This window comes from Myotis lucifugus, unplaced genomic scaffold (assembly GCF_000147115.1).
Source record: "Myotis lucifugus unplaced genomic scaffold, Myoluc2.0 scaffold_322, whole genome shotgun sequence".
Classification (NCBI taxonomy): Eukaryota; Metazoa; Chordata; class Mammalia; order Chiroptera; family Vespertilionidae; genus Myotis; species Myotis lucifugus.
In genome coordinates this window covers 9,095-28,170 of record NW_005871370.1, presented here as the reverse complement: position 1 = coordinate 28,170, position 19,076 = coordinate 9,095, and the positions used below count along the sequence as shown (strand labels likewise).

Sequence of the window (19,076 nt, the reverse complement as noted above, 5' to 3'; positions counted from 1 at the left end):
AGGGGGACAGGGAAAAGGGTGAACCAAAAAGGGTGGAAAAAACAATCCCGCCCCTCCCGCAGCCCGCGGTTCCTTTTCGGCCCCCCCCCCTGCAATGAGCCCAAGTGGGAAGTGAATTGAGAGCAGACGGAGAGTAGGAGGTGGCTTTTGATTTGGGTCTTGCAGAAGGAGAAGGATCTCCAGGTGCACAGTAGAGAATGGTGCCCCTGGTGGCGGCGCGGACATGGCCAAGGCTGGCAGGCGTGAGCACCTGTCACTGGTATAGCGTGTGAGGCGCAAATGAGAGTCATGGATCTGGAAACGCGATAGTATCGCAAGGGTCACCTCTAAAGCAGGGTCTGCACTGTTTATGGCCAAGCTAGGCTCACTGTCCTCCTCTGTAACCTGGAAAGAATCACCCTATTTCTTCACGTCCTAGGAGCAAGGGAGTCTCATTATCTCCAATCAAAGCATTAGCCAGGAGCTCAGAGAACACACTTTTGCATCTGAAAGGCTTAGGCTCAAATCCCAGTTCTTCCCCCTTCCTAGCTGGGTAACTCTTGGTAAGCGTCAGTTTACTCATCTGTAAAATGGGAATAACAAGCTCCACCCGGAAGAACTGATACACCTGATGCACGTAAAGACCTGGCACAGTGTGAACCTTTATCAGGCAGGAGTTCCCATCGCACCCCATCTCACCCCGCCTCCGATGGGGCCCTCACTTACATAGGAGGCCAGGAGAGTGGTCGGGGCCAGGATGAGAGCCAGGTAGAGGCAGACGGCGGCAGCGAACAGGCTGGAGGCACAGATGAGGGGCTCAGCCCGCGGGTTGACTTTCTTGTACCTCCTTGAAGCCTCTGCTCCCAGGACAACCCCAATGATGCCAGTCACAATGGTCAGTGCCCCAAAAATCAGGCTGATGGGAAAGCACAGGAAGGGATTGGTCAGTGGGTGGGTGCAGCCACCTGCCGCTGTGCATGAACTGGGACCCAAAAGAAATGTGGCCGTGGGCCCCTTTCCCTCCCTCCTCACAGCGCTCCCAGGCCCTTGGGAACCTGAGCAGGAACCCAGGTCCTCTCCGCCCCCTTTCCTGCTTCATTCTGGGGATGCCAACTGGCCATGAGGTGATCTGCCCAGCACCCCAGTTCTCAGGCTTCCTCAACCCCAGTAACCTTCTCCATCCTCTCACCACCCAAAACTATCCTACTCGGAAATCTCAATTCTCTGGTGCCAATCTTGCCCCAACCTCCTCACCTTCTACCCCCAATACTAATGGGAATGGAGGCAAGTGAACATTTATCTACTGAGTTCCTATGATCCTCAGCCCTGGTCTAGACATTCTGCACACCCTCCCTCCTTGAATCCCACCTTCCACTCTCTGTCCTTGAGCACCTCTCAAGTAGCCCCCTCCTAACTTCACTACCTTTCCCGCCTATGCCGGGGCCTACTTCACGCACTTGGCCCCTCTTGTACCTCCCTCCTGTGGAAACCTGTGCCCCCAAATCAATTTCCATACAGGTCCCTGGAGGGTGCTTTCCAGAACACAGATCTGACTGTCCCCCTGCCCACCCACAGCCGAAAGTTCTCCACCAGCTCCCAAACATCACCAGACTTGGTGCCAACTCCTGGCACACATGGCCCTTCATGATCTGACCCTGGCTGACCTCAACCCCAACCTCCAGCTCCATCCTCCTCTGCCTCCAGAAGTGGGAACTTGTTATCGTTCCCACTTCATCCTTTTATTCCTCCATCTGGACACACTTCACTAGTTTTTGCACCTACTGAACTCTTACTCATCCTTCAAGACCCATCACAGTCATCTCCTCTTTGGAAATGCCTTCCCCTGGCCCTCAACTGATTCCTTTACTCCCTTCGGTTACCATCGCACTTCTGTGTCTCTGTCATCAAGGTATCACCTGTGAATTCCTGGAGAACAGAGACCAGGTTTGGTTTGCTTTCTTGACTGTGCTGGGAGCATAGAGCCTGGACCACAAGAGATATATGCTGAGCAGATGAGCTCATTGAACCTTCCCAGAATTCCCAGGTGGACAGATGAGGAAAGTTAGACTGAAAAAGGTTAAGGTCAAGATTACCCAGCTAATAAATGATGGAGGCAGGATTTGAACATACATCTTCATCTCCTAGTCCATCCTGCTCTCCCAAGCCTCCTATTAAAGGAGCTCAAAGGGATACCGAGACTGACCAACGTGAATTCTTGAAAACACAAATGTAACCAGGACCTTTCCAGCCCCCAAGGGGCTCCCTGTTGTCCTCAGGGCAAGCTCTCGGCCAGTACTGCAGGACTGGCCCCCGCACACCTGTGTGACCTCCCCTTTCTTCTCTCTCCCCCCTCTACACAAATGACTGGGAATTCTCTAAACTCGCCCTAAGCTTTCTAGCTTCCCTGCCTTGGCCCACACTCTTCTCTTGGCCTTGAGTACCATTACCCGACACCCAACTTCTCCACCTGGCCAGACCCAAACATTTCCAGAAGTTCATGGGATGTCCCGCTGCCCTGCCATTACCTTCGTGGTGGCTCCCACAAGATGGAAGAACATGAGAGATGTAAGACTATGGTTACTGGCAAATTGAGTGTCGCAAGAAACTCCTCTCTTCTGAACAACTTCTGTAAAATGTCCATTCCACAGGCTGAAGACTGGTGGGTCTGTTCCTCTGCCCCACCCCCTCGGTTTACAGAAGGAAGTATAGAGCCCAGAGTGGGCAGGCACCTGCCTGAGGTCGCACAGCCCCTGCTGACCTCCACACAGCCAGGGCTTCCTGGCCCTCTGCCGACCGAAGCACGTGGGTCCTTAGGCAGCTTAAAGGTGCTCACTGAACCCTCCCACCCTTCCACGCTGTGCAAGGCTCCGGCTCAGCCCAGTCAAGTGACCCTGAATCCCGGATGAATGCGATCTGCCTGAGTCCTAGTCTGAGCCAGCCTTGGCAGATTTTCGAGACCAAGATTGATTGGTCTTAGGGTTGACTATTCAGACAGACTGTGTAGACAGGGGAGACCCCTAAGCAGAGGGTGTGGCCAGAGGACACACCCAGCCACCAAGCCCCTCTACAAGGCCTTCCCAGAATCAGACTCTCAGAGCCAAGAATGAGGGGTGCTTAAAGGCCTGCAAGTTCTATGCTGATTCTCTGCACAATGGTCCTGGCAAGCAGCTGGCCAGCTTCTACTTACATACCCCCAGGGGTGGGAAGCTCACTACCCCCATGCAGCCCCTTCCATCTGGCCAGCTCTGAGTGTTGGAAGTTTTCCCTCTGGCTGAGCTAGAGTCCTGTGTCCTGCAGCTTTCTGCCCTCACCCACCCTCACCCTAAGGCTTATCCTAACCACAGAGGGCATATTAATAGATGGAGTCTGTGCAGAACTTCAACACCGGGACCTTCTACCCACTCTGTGATAGGCTGTATAGGCTGTATAATGGCCCCCCAAGATGTCCACATCCTATTCTCTGGAACCTGCGAATGTTACCTCACATGACAAGATGTGATTGCACGAAGGATCTTGAGGAGAGATTATCCTCCATTAGTTAGTGGACCCTAAGTGCAACCACATGTGTCCTTATAAGAAGGAAGCAGAGGGAGATTGGAGACAGAAGAGGAGAAGCCATGTGTCTGCAGATGTGGAACCTGGAGTGATGCAGCCACAGACCAAGGAATGCCGACAGCCACCAGGAGTTGGAAGAGGCAAGAACGGTTTCTCCCACAGCGCCTCCGGAGGGATTGTGGCCCTGCTGAACTTGATCTTAGCCCCGTGAAACCATGTTGGACTGCTGACCTCCAGAACTAGGAGAACATACATGCCTGTTTCTTTAAGCACCAAGTTGGCGGTAACTTGTTACACCAGCCCCAGGACACTAACAGAAACTTCCATGTCAGTTTCTCCCACAGGTCCTATGCCGGGGCTGAGATAGAAGAGGCTGAAGCTGAGAAGGGGGGAAGTAAGCTGCCCAGGGAATGCACAGCCAGTTAATGCTCGAAGTGGAACCGAGTACTGCTTTTTCCCACTTTTTCAAGCTGTTGGGGGCTGTTAGGACTCAGTCTTTGCCTCCGGGGAGATAACAAGCTGCAAGACAAACATGGCAGCCTCGTTGGATGCACCCATTGATTCACTCATGGGTGCTTTCCCTGAGCACCCACGGGGTGAGTGCCAGGAAGCTGCTCCCAGCTAAGTGGAGAGACGTTCAGGTCAATTAACAGTAACAGGCAGTCTCCAGAGGCAACAGGATGTGGAGCTTAAGAGCACCAGCTTTGGAGTCAGATGGGTTTGAATCCTGGCTCTGTTACCTGTTAGTGGTGTGACCGCGGACAAGTCACTTACCCTCCCCGATCTTCCAACGCCTCATTTGTCATACAGGAATAATAGGGTTAATTATTATAAAACCTCAGATGGTTTTTCATGTAGAATGCATAGCTTAGGGCCTGAAGTAAAGTGAAAGCCTAAGAAGTAACAATGAGAGAAGGGGAGGGAGCTATGGGCAGAGGGCGTAGCTTGAGCAAAGGCACCAACAAGTGAGAGGGCATGGGACAGTCTGGCAATGACAGGGGGCTCTCCCTCTGGCCATCTGGGAGTGAGGAAGAGGCAAGAGAGGGGGCCAGCAGAGAACTGGTGTCACTAAAGCCTCAGGGAGCACAGAGCTCCGGAAGAGCTCAGAGCCCTCAGGACTCTGAAGGGCCCATGGGGCAGGGCAGAGAGAGGGAGGGACTGAAAAGCATCCATTAGAAGGAGGAGAAACTAGGATTAAGGGTGTCAAGGAGGAGGAGAAAGCAAGTAGGAGAGGACGATATGTGCTCTCTCAATCAGGAGTCACGGAGTCCTTGGAGAAGAGGGTGAGGAGGGCAGAGGGCGAAGCGGGCATTCCCTGAGGGCTTTATTCTCCACTCCTCCCCACCCTCCCAGCAGCTTTCCCGGATTCTCAGAGCCCCAGATGAGGTAAAGAACAAATGAATGCATGGGTGACATCCCTAAGCCGGGTGAGTAACGAGGCCTCCCAGTGCCTTGGTTTGCCATCTGTAAAATGGGATGACCTCATACTATGGGTCCCTTCAAAGGAAACTTCCCTGAGTCCCATCATTCTCACTCCGACCCCAAGTGCCTTCTGGACCTCCAAGCAGTCCAAGAGTGGGGAGCCAGGGACTGGGGTCCAGGGAGGACAAGGGAGCCGCCTCAGGACACCCAGGGTGGCTGGGGCTCAGCCAGAGCCAGACCAGCCTCCTGCTGCCAGCTGGCTCCCGAGCTCTGGGGTCTTCGCCGAGCACCGTGTGCCCAGACAGATTGAGTTTGGGGCTTGGAACCTCCTGATACTTCTCCACCAAGAGCCCCCTCACCTGGGCCAGGTGCCCAGGGCTCCCAGAGGCCTCACCTGTCCTTGCTGTCACACGGCTGCTGGAAGCAGGGAGGCTGCAGCCCGTGCACCACCCGAGCCTCAAACAGAAACTTGGGTGCCCAGAAGCCCACAGCTCCAGTCACAAAGGCCATGGCTGTCACTCCAAGGGTCGACCACACAAAACTCCAGCTGCAAGAGAAAGCACCCTGGCTGAAGCAGGGAGAGGGCTGGGGCTGCAGGGGGCGTCCGCTTCTGTTCCTTCTCCTTCTCCCATGGTCCGGGCACTCAGGTGGGCTCCGCATCCTACCCAGCATCCCCTAAGGCCCCTGCAGGTCCCACCTCCACGCCTGTACTCAGGCTTTGCCTTCCTCCCTGCCCTGGGACCAGCTCTCAGCAGCCTGAAAGGCCCACATCCAACACCACACTCTCCAGAAGCTGCCCCTGCTGCCTCCACCTCCCTCCGGGCGCCCTCCCTCGGCCTCATGGCTCTGTAACAAACAGCTGGGTCCTGGTCGAGCCCCACGTCTGGGTAAATCATGAGGCCTGGGAGTGCAGTTGCCTCCTGTCTGCCTCCCGGACTATGCCTGGAATTGAGGCGAGATGCACTCCCAGGAGGCTCAGAGAGGTAAGTGATTACCTCCCACCATCCCCCCAGCCGCCCTGAGAAGCAGGCGAGGCTGGAGAATTACGTCCATTGAATAAATGAGGGAAGTGAGGCTCCCAGCCTCAGGTCACTTAGGGCTAAGGCAGTGGCAGAGCCAAGGCTGGAGCTCATGCTACCCCCTCCCCTCTCCCTCCCTCCCTCCCTCCCTCCCAGCCCATATTCTCACGTGGCTAGGGGGAGGGGGCCTCCAAGCGAGGGAGGGGCATCTCGGTTGGTGAGTGGGAGCTCAGAGGAGAAAGAAAGGGCTGTGAACTTGGACAGTCACAGAGGGCTCCCTGGAGGCAGAGAGGGGGAGTCAGGGATTCTGGGGACAAGCAGGAAGGAGCAGGAACACTCACTTTCTCCCCAGGTATCTGACATCCTCACACCAGCTGCTCCTCAGGTCCCTCACCTCCCTCTGCTTCTCCGCAGCTCCCCGAGGCGGGTCTGGAACCAGCGTGATCAGCAGGATCAAGGCCACAGCTTCCAGGCAGGGCATGATCTAAGGACAGGAGGACCCGGGAAGCTCAGTGCCACATGCCCCTGTGGCCCAGAGATGTTAGGGTGACTGGGCTCTGTGGTCCAGGCTCTTGGGGTGCTCTGTGCCCTGGGGGTGGTGGGAGAAGGGCTCAGTTCCTGGGTGCTGGTTATAAAGAGCCTAACCCTCCGCCCTCCCCGCATGAGAGCAAGGTGTCCTTGGGCTTGCTTTAATACCTGTGGGTCCAGTGCAGACACTGCTCTTTTGGATCAATGAGCCTGACACGACTGAGAACCGGAGCCCTGGCTATTGTGTCCTGCTGCCCCCATCACTGCCCCTCCCCCTCCATCTGCCACGCCAGCCCTGCCCTAGTACTTTCCATCTCATCTCCTTAACCTCGAGAGTTCCTAAGCAGCATCTACTCCCTCGTCTTACAAATAGGCAAAGTGAGGCTCCTAAGAGGGAGGTGGTTTGCTTCCGGTCACACAACTAGCAACCTGAGCAGCCAGGACTTGAACCCAGGGCCATGGCTTCCACAGCCCACATTCCATAGGAGGCCCAACTGTCCGAGCTGCTGATACTGATCACCCCCCATGGCGCCGGGTACAGTGCCAAGGGGCGAAGGCCACTGGAGGCTGGAAAGTCCCCTCGGCCCAGGGGGAAAGCTGAGGGAAGAAACAGGAGCTGGACTCACCCGCAGGGCCCAACGCCAGTTCCCAGTCAGCGCCTTCACAGCTGACCCCAGCACATAGCCCAGGCCACTGCAAAAGAGGGGCCGTGAGGGCGCCACGCCAGCCTGAGCCCGGCGCTCCCACCCCAGGGAGCCGGCCCCCTGCAGCTCTGGCCCTTTCACTGGGAAAAGTGAGCCACGTGAGGCCCAGATGTCCGCTGCCCTTGGTCAGGTCACCAGGGACCTCTGGCTCCTCGCCCATCCCAGCACCACTGTCCACTGTCTCTCTATACGAGGACCCCCTCCCTCGCGCGAGGCCCAGCTCTGCCTGAGTCAGGCCATATCAGGAAACCCGGGTCAGAGCGCTTGGGGCCTACCTGTAAGTCCCACTCTGTCCTGCCCCGCTGAGGGGTACACTGCAGCCCTGGTGCACTTCTCTGCCTCCCCTCTCAGAGCCACCCCCCTCTGAGCAGGCCCACCTCCAGGCTGCTCTTGCTCACCCTTCGGAAGTGCGCTAGCGGGTCGGGGGGCACCTTTACTCTCGCTAAACCTCTCCACAGCCCACCAGCGTATTGTCCCCATTCACAGATTAAATAAAATAAGGCACATAAAAGGCAGTGGCTGGCTTTATATAAATGCCTAATAAATGTTACCTGTTATTACTTATTGCATTTGTAGGCCCAGAGAGGGACAGTGACCCGGTGAGAAAGGGGTAGAGTCCGATGGATCTTCCCCCAACCCGGCCCCTGCTCTGACTCCGTTGGGCCTCAGTTTGCCACCCCAGGAAGTGGGTCCAGGGTGCTACTAACCTTCCAACAGGAATAAAGATGTAGAAGATAGCCAGTACCCGGGTCCGCTGGTCCTTCACAAAGAGGTCGGCCAGGATGGTGGGCGCGATGGTGGAGTAGCTGGCGCTGCCGATGCCCACCAAGCCCCGGGACAGGAAGAAGAGCCAGGAGTACTGGGCGGGCAGGCACGAGAACACGGTGCGGTCCAGAAATGGCCACAGGCAAGGGACTCAAGGGTTTGTCAGAGGGGCGAGGGCACTTGGAGACACGTGCCCCCAGCTGCAGGCACCTAGCTATCCTCCCAGCCCAGGTTCCCCAAATCACACGGGTGCCCCCTGCTGGCGCCTGTGGCTGCTGCCTGCCCTGAGCCCCAAGGAGCCCTTGCTCACCAGGCCAGTTCCCCCAAACTGTAAGCTGGTATTACACCACCTTACACCACCGGGCGATGATAACAAGCCCCCGCACAGCGGGCAGAAATGAAGCCACAGCAGCAGCGGGAAGTGCAAGAGAGGAAGGCCCCTGTTAAGAAAGCCTAACGGGCTCCTCTCTCGGCCCTGGAAGCCTGGAGCCTGGAACGGCCGAAGCAGCCCCACCCAGCTCTGAGGGCCTGGGTCAGGGAGGAAGGGGGGTGAGGGGTGTTCCCTGGGGTCTGTGCAGGGGTGAGAGCACCTACCTGGGGGGGGATGAAGGAGCTGGAGAGGCCTGCTCCTGACCAGAGGAGGATCCCAAAGCTCAGCGTGGCTTTGCGGCTGTGTCGGTCGCCCAGGTAGCCAAACAGGGGTGCCGACAGCAGCAGGCAGCTGGTGAAGACTGGAGGAGACAGGCAAGGGCAGCATGCATCTCCCCACAAAGGGGCAGGCAGGTGGGCCCAGCAGACCCACAGAAGGGCACCTTGGCAGCAGGTCAAGGCCCAGAGGAGGAAAGAAGAAGGTGAACCCTCAATCCCCTCCTAGCACATAACCCACTTCCCAGAGTCAGGGGCTGGACCCGGCAGAGGCTCAAATCCCAGCGGGGCTCTTTGCTCACTGTGCGGCCGTGGGTTACTAACTCCACCTCTCTGACCAGCACCCAGCACCCCCCACCCCCGGGAGCTCCTCCAAGGCTGTGAGATAGAAGTGAACATGGAGCCTGGCGTGGAGCTGACAGTGTTCGGTGCCCACCAGTGCCCTAGCTTTGCCAGAACTCGTGCCCTCTGTGAGCCTGATCTGGGACTGCGCCCGCTGAGGGTGAGGGGTGGCAGAAGGGATGCTGATGTGCCTGGGCCCTCTTGGAGCAGATGAGCACAGTTTAGAATGAGCACAGTGGTTCCTGGAGGCTGGAACTGCGTTGGTTTTCCTAAGTAGGTAAAACATTCCCCTGACAAGTGAGTTGTGTTTATACCATTATTTAAAGTAAACCCTTAAGAACTGGCGGCTGTATTAATGAATACGTTTGCTATTCTGTGAAGACAAAGAAACTGCCACGTGAATAGATACCCTCACTGGTTCTGTTCCTTAAATAACTCACCTCCACCCTCCTTGGAGGACGTGTCCACTGCCTCTGAGCGCCTGCAGGTGGGAGGGGAAGGTCTGGACCCTCCCCACCCAGTCCCACCATCCAAGGGCCTTAGGGTTTGGAGGGCCCCGCCCACTGCCTGGGTCTCCATTCATTGAGCACATATGATTGACATTTCCTGAGCCCAAAGAATGTCCAGATTCCTCCCGGCTCAGGTTCCAGCCCCTCCCACTCCAGTATTGGGTTGAGCCGCCTGCCATTGCAGAAATTAGGCCAGTTTTGACCTACAAAAACGAGAATTTAATATGGTTCGACCTAATACTCCACCGAGAATGGTCTTTGGTGTCAATGGCATTTATAATTTTAATAGCTACTGCCAAAATAGGCCTCCAAAAAGGCTGCATCGATTTACGCTTGCATAGAATCATATGCCAGCACCCTTGTGACACCTGATAGGATCAATCACTTTGTTATTGTTCATCTAATGGTTGAAAAACAAATGGTGTCTCGCTGATGTTTTAATCTGCGTGCTATTCCCAGTGAAGCTCAGCATCCGCTGCCCATATTTCCTCTGGGCTCTTTGTTGTGTGGAAATAATTTCTCCCAGTCAAAGATTTAAAATGCAAGATCTGAGACTAAACTACCGGGGCTCCTCCTGATGCCACCACTTCCTAGCTCTGTGAGCTTGGGCACATTCCTTAACTCTCCTGTTCCCCTCTCCCCTACACAAGGACAGGAAGAGTACTTGCCTCATAAGAGTAAATAAAATAAGGCACATAAAAGGCAGTGGCTGGCTTTATATAAATGCCTAATAAATGTTACCTGTTACTACTTATTGCATTTGTAGTTTCAATCACCATCATGCAGGAGAGCTTAGCTTTGATGTAGTCAAATTTGTAATCTTCCTCTAGGGAAGTTGTCTTGTGTCCTGTTAACACCTATCTTCTTTACCCAAAGGATATAAAAATATTTCCCTAAATCTAATGCTTTTATGAGATTTGGGGCAGGGATGCTGCACAGGACGTAAACACCTTAATTAAACCCGCAGGTGCCCTGGGGTGGAGAGACCTGCCCCTCAGGGGAAGGCAGGCAGGCGCTCCTTCTTTCCTTTCTGGCATCTCCAAGTTCAAATAATTTCTGTGACAAGGTGGGAGTGAGTCACCAAGGACCACCAGGTTAAGAGGACTCTACAGGCAGCTGCCTGGATTTGAATCCCAGCTCTGTGTGGCCTTCAGCAAGCTCCATAGCCACTCTGTGCCTCAGGTTCGCATTTGTAAAATGAGCATCATAATAACACCTGCCTCGTGGGATTGTTTTGAAGATTAAATGAGTTAATATTATAAAGCACTTAGAATAGTGCCTGGGCCCTAGCCGGTTTGGCTCAGTAGATAGAGCGTTGGCCTGTGGACTGAAGGGTCCCAGGTTCGATTCCAGTCAAGGACCTGCACCTCGGTTGCAGGTTCCCTGGCCCTGGTCGGGGTGCATGCAGGAGGCAGCCAATCGATGTGTCTCTTTCACATTGATGTTTCTCTCTGTCTCTCCCTCTCCCTTCCACTCTCTCTAAAAATCAATAGATTCAAATCCTCAGATGAAGATTAACAAAACAAAAAAAAAAAAAGAAAAGAAAAGAATAGTGCCTGGCACAGGGTAAAGCCACATCAATGTTCCTTTTTAATATTATTAATCAATTAACTCCAGAAGTTTCTCTGTCCAACTGGGGGGCAGGGGGTCTGAGCACTGTTCCCCCCTTCCCTCTACCCGACTCTTACAGCTTGGCCAAGCCCTCTCTTAGCGGTTTCCTTCATGCTGCAGCCCTGTGGACAGACAGCAGGCTGAGTCTTTGGGCCACTGCATGGTGATTGGAAAGGTAAAAATACTCACCTGAGGTCACTGGAGACACGCTTGGCCATCAGGCCTCCAGTCCCACTGCCCTCTCCATCCATCCACACACCTTTTGGGGCTGTTTCTACAGAGGTGACCCTGCCCTTCACCCACTCCCAAACACACGCTCACATATCCACATCTGCACGTTCTCTCTCTCTCTCTCTCTCTCTCTCTCTCTCTCTCTCCCTCTTCTTCCTCCCTCCCTCTCTCTTTTTCATACACACACACACACACACACACACTGTTTCCTCCACAGCATCTCCCTTATCAGGGGCCTTGTAGTAATGATCCTATTCACGCTGTTAAGAACCAGACAAGGGAAATGTTGACTCAACTACCATTATCTGTTTAATCTAGAAGTTTGAGGGCATTGAGCAGAGATGATCTCGCTTTAGCTACAATTATGAAGGAATTGAGACAGGAGCAACGGGGAGAGCCATGGTCTGAAGCAGGGCTCTGCTCACGCTTCTGCTTGGTGCCTCTTAGAGAAGTTTATAGAACTGTGCACCCCTCCACTTGCTTTTCGCTGACATTTAAAACACGTTCAGCATAAGTGTAAATAGTTGCAAAGGATGTGATTTCCAGCATTATCGTATTTTTTAACTATATTTTCATCCAAATCCTCAAGTCTGCAGATCGAGTTCATTCAGTTTATGAGAAATGCCTGCCCGAGAGTCTAATGAGCAAAACCAGACCTATTTGCCAAACCAACAGGACAAATCAGACTGGTTGTCTGTAAGAAAGACGTTAAAATGTTGGCTTCACTTTTTATTGAAATAAATGTGCCGACACCCATCCCCGAGACAACCTTCTCACTTCTGAATTCTAAATCATAGATAAATAGCAGACTGTCACGCCAGCGAGACAGCGAGATGAGGCTTGGCATCTTGCCATAGATCTGTGGCCTGGAGACAACATCCCCAGGGGACCCTATTGACTGCTCTGCTCCCAGCCCCTCCCCAGACGAAGCCACGCACCCAGGCCAGTTTTGATCCATCGTAAGACTCAGAAAGGGGGAGAGGTGTGGAGGGTGGGTGATTGGAGGGGAGAGAGGAGAGAGCCCGAGGCTGCTCTCAGGCAGGTCCACTGTAGAAGAGACAGCCATGGGCTTGAGGATCTATAACTGGTTTTCTCAAGGCGCTGCTCCGGCAGCTCCTAGAAAGTTTCTATGTCTCCCCAGGGGTCCCCGTACCCCACCCAGTTTGACAGCCTTGTTCTAAAATGCTGAGATGGTGGACTGTTAGGAGGAGGAACCACGCATGTGCTGGTTACTGGCCGGGTGTATTCACACACGTGTGTCCTATGTTATGACAGTGCATGCACACATTTGGGGGGTGCATGTGCAGGCACGCATGACCCCAACTGCCCCCTCCTTGGAATGGGACGTGTGGCTGCTCCCTGATGCTGGACTGCAGGCGCCTGTGGGCCCAGACCCTGTCTGAGGCTGTGTGTGGGGGTGAGGGTCTTTGTCTGTCTGTCTGTCTGTCTGTGTGTCCTGGTGACCAGATTTTTCAGGTCCATAAGAGGAAAGCAAGCGTCAGGAGTTCTCAACCCCTGCCAGGCTCCAGTACCCAGCTGAGCTGAACCAACATGAAGGGTGAGTGACCACCTCCACAGCCACGATCGGGAGCCCGGGAGTCCTTCCCAACCCCGCGCCCCTGCTCTTTCGGCAGCACCACACTCAGACCTGAGGGGCTGGCTGTTCAAGCAGGAGTCTCCCCTGCTACCGGGCTGTCCCTCTCACCCACCGCATCCGCAGTGCCCTCCTCTGCCGGGGACTGAGCCATTGCTGGGCACAGAGCAGGACCTGCCAGAGAACCCCAGCCCGGCCTGAGCCCCGGCCTCAGCCCAGGGCCAGGACTCCCTCCTTACCCGTCTGAAGCAAACCAGCACTGCTGTCACTGATCCGGAAAAACTTCTGTACATCCAGCAGCACTCCTGCGGACAGACGGACAGACAGACAGCGCTCAGGAAATGGGAAGTAGCCCACGGGCCTCTACAGGCAACTGCCCCACATTTGGAAAGGGCCACAGCTAAAAGACAGCACAGGGCGTGCCCCAGGCCCACTGTTCTTTCCCTGCTCTCCTACACACAATACAACCACACACACACGCACACATGCACGCACGCACACATGCACGCACGCGAGCAGACACACAGAGAGACGTGTGCACGTCAAACACACACAGAAACATGCATCCAAAGGACCCCGACTTATGCAGACACATTCCCACACAGCATGCACTCCCAGGCATAGACACATAGTCATACAGACACACAGACATGCAGGTCCACATATATACAAACAGGAACGCCCAGAGAAATATACTCATACATACACAGAGGAGCCTGTGCTCACAGACGTGGTAGCCCAGCCTCGTACACCCAGGCACACATACACACACACACTGAGATGTACACATAAAGGCACACCACAGGCATGCACGAATCCGCACATGTGCAGGGCTGCCATTCACATCAGTCAGAGGGACTGGCCGCTCCCTGCTGCTGCCCAGTGCACAGCCATCCCCTTGGGCCACAGTGTAATGGAAGTCCCTGGGATTGTGCATAGCAGCCCCGCTCGTGTACAAACCCCAGATATTCACAGACATCCATCTACATCCAAAGACATATGTGCCGTGGCCTGCACGTGCACACACCCAAGCATGTTCTTCCAGAGGCGCGAGCACGCAGACATGAGAGTGCACGTGAACACTTCAGAGATAGATCCGACCTTGGCCCCACCTCCCTGAGGGTGGCAGGCTCCTGCTCTGCACTAGCCAGGTCTCCAAAGCCCCTCTAAGGCCTTGCTAGGCCGTGGGCGGTGCCGTGGGCCCTCAGCCTATTGCAGAGTAGGAATCAGGCCCCCTGACACCAGGCTCTGTTCCCTGAAATCCCTCAGCCCTTTGGTGTATTTTAGGAAGTCGGGGTTCTAGGCACCCGAGTATCTGAGTGGTAGGGCTCTGGCCTGTCATGATGAGGAGCAATCATTACTTTCACTGAATTATGAGATGCATGAGGGCCAGACCCTGAGCTGGACACGCAGTATTTTGCCAGGAAGGGGGAACTATCATTGTCCCACAACACAGTCGAGGAGACAGAGGCTCCAGCCCGCCATGCTTGCACGGCTGGAAACGGGAGAGCTGGGACTAGAATCCCAGCCGGAGGCAGGCCGCTCTCCCACCCAGAGTCACAGAAGTGAGCAGAAACCCCCCAATGGGCCTCTGCAGAAATGCCCACGGGCTGAGCGGGGAGGAGAAAGCCCCCCATCCACACCTCCGAGACCTGTCAGCAGGTGAGGAAAGAGCAAAGAATCGGAGAAGCGAAGTAAGATTTTGTTCAGACTTTTACTCCGGGCCCAATTGCCACAGCATCTAGGCATACCAACCTCTATGCCTTTTCCTTCCCTTTCAATATTTTTAATTACACGAATAAGACAGAATCATTGGAAAGAATAAATAGACAAGCAGATCAGCAAAGTAAATGGCTAAATAAAAATTCTCTCTAACCACACTCATCTCCCATGTTTAGGGACGAGGACTCACCCCCGGTTTGGTCCGCTCCTGGGCCCCTCCCAGCCCCGTGGTGCTCTGGGGCTGGGGCGCAGCCTCGGTTTTTACCATAATCGGTCACTCCGGCCTCCCAAAGGGCTGCTTCCCACAGAGAACTCTAGTGGCTGGGGTACCTGCCTGCCCCCAGCAGCCCCCATGCCCTCGGCTTGGTTTCACTTCTCCAGGCCTCCTTCTTCCCACTAACGGCCTCGGCCTCGCTTCTCACAGCAGAGGAAGTCCCAGCCCCCAGCCGGGAAGGGCCTCGGGCAGGCAGAACTCAGGGCCTGACCCAGCCAAAGGCATCCAGACAAGTGGCAGTGAGAGCAGGGACCTCGGCCCGTGGGGCTCAAAGAGCTCAGCACCCGTGATGGCCCTGCTGTCATCTGTGTCCTGCCCGTCCCTCCCTCTTCCTGCCCTGGGCCCACACTCCAGCTCAGGCCTCCTCGGCGTTGGCCTCATTCTTTGCAGTTGGCCCTGAATTGGCTTCCCGCTTCACTTTGCTTCCATCGGGGCCTCAAATCTGACTGTGGTCCCCCCATGTAAAAACATTTTCCATGGCTCCCCACTGCTTTAGCAGGAAGGCCCGGCTCCTGGCTTTGGCGCCGAAAAAGTCCATGATCTAGCCCCAAGCCCCCTCACCATACCTGATCAGAGCATGCACTTTTGCCCCCTGTGCCCTGGCTCACCCTGACCCCTCTCTCTGAATGCCCTTGCCTCATCCCATTCCCCACCTCGCCAATTTTCTGAGTCTTTAAGGCCCGAACAAATGCTCCCTCTCCTGTGGATTCTACCAGAACCCTCAGTCATTGGCCCTGGGGCCGCCCAGCTGATGCTCACCCACTCTGCCTGTATTAGACCCACTTGCACACGTGTCTGTGACCCTCTGAGTTCATCAGAGACAGACCCTGGATCTAGGGCTTTCTGCAACCCCTGAGTCCCGTTCATTCCACAGCCACTCTCTGATGTGGTCTCAGGGATCCCAACCACTCCGGGTGCCACCTCTGAGCTCCCAGGCTACGTGGCACCTCCCTCATCTGGCTGCATCTCTCTACCTTGCAGGAGTCTTGATAATGAGCTTCTTCTCCCTCTGCCCTATGAGATGATCATTCCTGAGTTCAGGAACCACGAGATTGGTTTCCCCTCCCCTGGGTTCCCAAGCCCCACCCAGAGGGTCCTGCCCATAGTTGGTGCTCAGTCAATTTTGAATGAATCAGGGATAGAGAAAAGAAGGTTGAATTTTGAATGAATGAATGAATGAGGAAATGAGTGACAAAGGAGGTTAACCCCTAGGGCCTACAGGAAGGAAGGCAGATGTGCAAGGTTTGCACGCAGCTACTGTCCCACAAATACCCAACAAACTACTTCTTGCTTAGGGAACAGGCCAGGCTGCCCGGTCCTCCACAACCTCACCCAACCATTCCACCCAGAACCTCCAGGCCTTTGCCTGAAGGCCCAGGCCTGCTGTCCTCACCCACCCACCCATGTGCACACTCTTAATTTGGGGCTTGGACTGGGAAACTAGGTTGGCATGGCCAGGGGTGAAGACAGCAGGGATATGACGCTTCACAAGCAGAAAGCTGGCAGGACAGCCAGTGGGTAGATGGGCAGGGGTGCCCGGGATGCCTATCCCCTTCCTCACCTGCGATGATGAACCAGTTCATGTAGTTGAGGAGGTTGATGTAGCAGAGCACCGCCGCAGCCACATACGCTCTCCAGCGGGGCAGGCTCCAGGGGGCAGGCGTGGGTGGAGGAGGACATTGACCTGAGCCAGAGGCCCCTGAGTGCCCGCCTGACCCCGGGGACCTCTGAGGCCCCTCTGGCCCCGGCTCCTGGAGCTCCGCAGACATGCCCCGCACCTTGCTGGCCTGCAACTCCTGTCCCAGGAGGCATACAGCTCTGGACCGAGTCACTTCCTGTGGGTTCCCAGCAGCCCAACCTCAAAGCAGCTGCCCTAACTGCTTGATCATCTTATCACAGGTTCCTGCGGAGCCCACCACAGCCTTGATGGTGAGATTTCACCATCCCCTGCCCCAGAGGCTGCTAGAGGGGAAGAGGGCTCCTGCCCCCACCCCCCGCCCTGGGCGACTGAACGCCATGGCCCCGTTGATCTAGTCTGTGGCTGTGGTGGCTGCAGTGGCTGCACTGAGGAAGAGAAACTTCACGGGACAGGAAATAAGATGAAAATCCTGGATGTGGGAGGACCTGGCTGCCCACACAAGAGATGTGAACTAGGGACTGGGACAGCCTGTGGGCAAAACTCATCAATGGATAAAAAAATCTAGGGGGAAATATTTTTAAACAATTTTTTTTAGTTTTCATTTACACTTAACATATAATATTATATTCGTTTCAGGTGTACAACCCAGTGATTAGACATTTATATAACTTACAAAATGATCACCCCAATCAATCTAGTACCCATCTGACACCGTACATACTTATTTCAATACTAGAGGCCCAGTGCATGAAATTTTTGCACTGGTAGGGTCCCTAGCCGCTGCTGGCTGCTGGCCAGCCAGAGCCTCCCTTTCCGAGGTTGGCCGGCCGGCCCGCCTCCTGTTTGAACTCCCGTTCGAGGGGACAATTTGCATAGTAGGCTTTTATTATATAGGATTGTTGACTATTTTCCCTATGGTGAACTTTCCATCCCCATGACTATTTTGTAACTACTAATTTGAACTTCTTAACCCCTCCCCTTCTTTCACCTATCCTCCTACTGCCCCTCCCATCTGGCAACCAATGAGTTTGTTTCTGTTTTGTGTGTTCATTTATTTTGTTTTTTAGATTCCACATATAAGAGAAATTACATGGCATTTGTCTTTCTCTGTCTGACTTATTTCACTCAGCACACTACCCTCGAAGTTCATCTTGCAGATGGTAAGATTTTGTTCTTTTTTATGGCTGAGTCATATTCCATCATATTATCTGCACCACTTCTTTTGCAGGGTCCTTCTTTATCTCTTGTTATAGCCTTTGTTTTATTTTTTTAATATATTTTATTGATTTTTTACAGAGAGGAGAGGAGAGGGATAGAGAGTCAGAAACATTGATGAGAGAGAAACATCGATCAGCTGCCTCCTGCACACTCCCTACTGAGGATGTGCCCACAACCAAGGTACATGCCCTTGACCGGAATCGAACCTGGGACCCTTCAGTCCGCAGGCCGACGCTCTATCCACTGAGCCAAACCAGTTAGGGCATTATAGCCTTTGTTTTAAAATCTAGTTTGGCCCTAGCTATTTTGGCTCAGTGGATAGAGAGAGCGTCAGCCTGCAGACTGAAGGGTCCCAGGTTCGATTCCAGTCAAGGGCACATGCCTGGGTTGTGGGCTTGATCCCCAGTAGGGGGCATGCAGGAGGCAGCCGATCAATGATTCTCTCATCATTGATGTTTCTAACTCTCTCTCCCTCTCCTTTCCTTTCTGAAATCAATAAAAATATTTTTAAAAATTAATAAGAATAAAATCTAGTTTGTCTGGTATAAGTATTCCCCTGGCTTTGTTTATTTATTTATTTGTGCCCTTTTTCATGAAATATCTTTTTCCACCCCTTTACTTTTAGTCTGTGTGTGTCTTTCTATCTGAAGTCTCTTATCAACAGCATATATAATAGTCTTGTTTTATTTATCCACTCAGCCACCCTATGTCTTTTGATTGAAGCATTTAATCCATTTGTATTTAAAGTAATTGTGGATAAATATATAGTTATTACCATTTTATTATTCATATTTTTATCTTTTTTTCTTCTTTAGCTTAAAGAAGTGTCTAACTTTTTTTTTTTTTTTGGTAATACTGGTTTGGTGGTGAAGAACTCTTAGCTTTTTCTTCTCTGGGAAGCTTTTTATCTGTCCTTTGATTCTAAATGATAGCCTTCATGGGTAAAGTAATCTTGGTTGTAGGTTTTTGTTTTTTTGCCCATAATCAAAACTTTATTGAAAAACTAACACCAAAATAGGACATCACTGTTGTATAGTACTTAGAAAATTAAACGAGATTACATTATCTTGGTAGAGTAGCTAGATCACTGAACTGATAAGGCTTTCAGTGATAGAACACCAATTCAGGAAGTTGTGTGGATCATTAGTGTAGCCTTCTTCAATGAACACCATTCCGTGAGTCTAGCCTTTCTTCCTGGCAGCTGACATTACACTGTTGAACAACCTACATAAAGAACCACCATCTGAGCATGGCTGAAAACCGTGATGATGTTGTAGCAACCTGAACATTTTATATCCATAAAACAAGAGTTTGGACTT

General features: G+C 53.5%; 1 protein-coding gene across 1 annotated transcript in view; it reads right to left on the bottom strand.

Annotated features, from left to right (window-relative positions):
- The window catches only part of SPNS3 (sphingolipid transporter 3 (putative)), a 42,354-nt gene extending 25,685 nt beyond the window's left edge, over nt 1–16,669 (bottom strand). The window contains exons 1-8 of the mRNA XM_006100649.3: nt 16,462–16,669; nt 13,144–13,209; nt 8,567–8,703; nt 7,915–8,066; nt 7,130–7,196; nt 6,317–6,459; nt 5,351–5,503; nt 706–895 (exon numbers count right to left, since the gene is read on the bottom strand). Of these exons, the coding sequence (XP_006100711.2) occupies nt 706–895; nt 5,351–5,503; nt 6,317–6,459; nt 7,130–7,196; nt 7,915–8,066; nt 8,567–8,703; nt 13,144–13,209; nt 16,462–16,669 (1,116 nt within the window). The remainder of the gene's footprint in view (nt 1–705; nt 896–5,350; nt 5,504–6,316; nt 6,460–7,129; nt 7,197–7,914; nt 8,067–8,566; nt 8,704–13,143; nt 13,210–16,461) is intronic.
- Between the last annotated feature and the right edge of the window lie 2,407 nt (nt 16,670–19,076).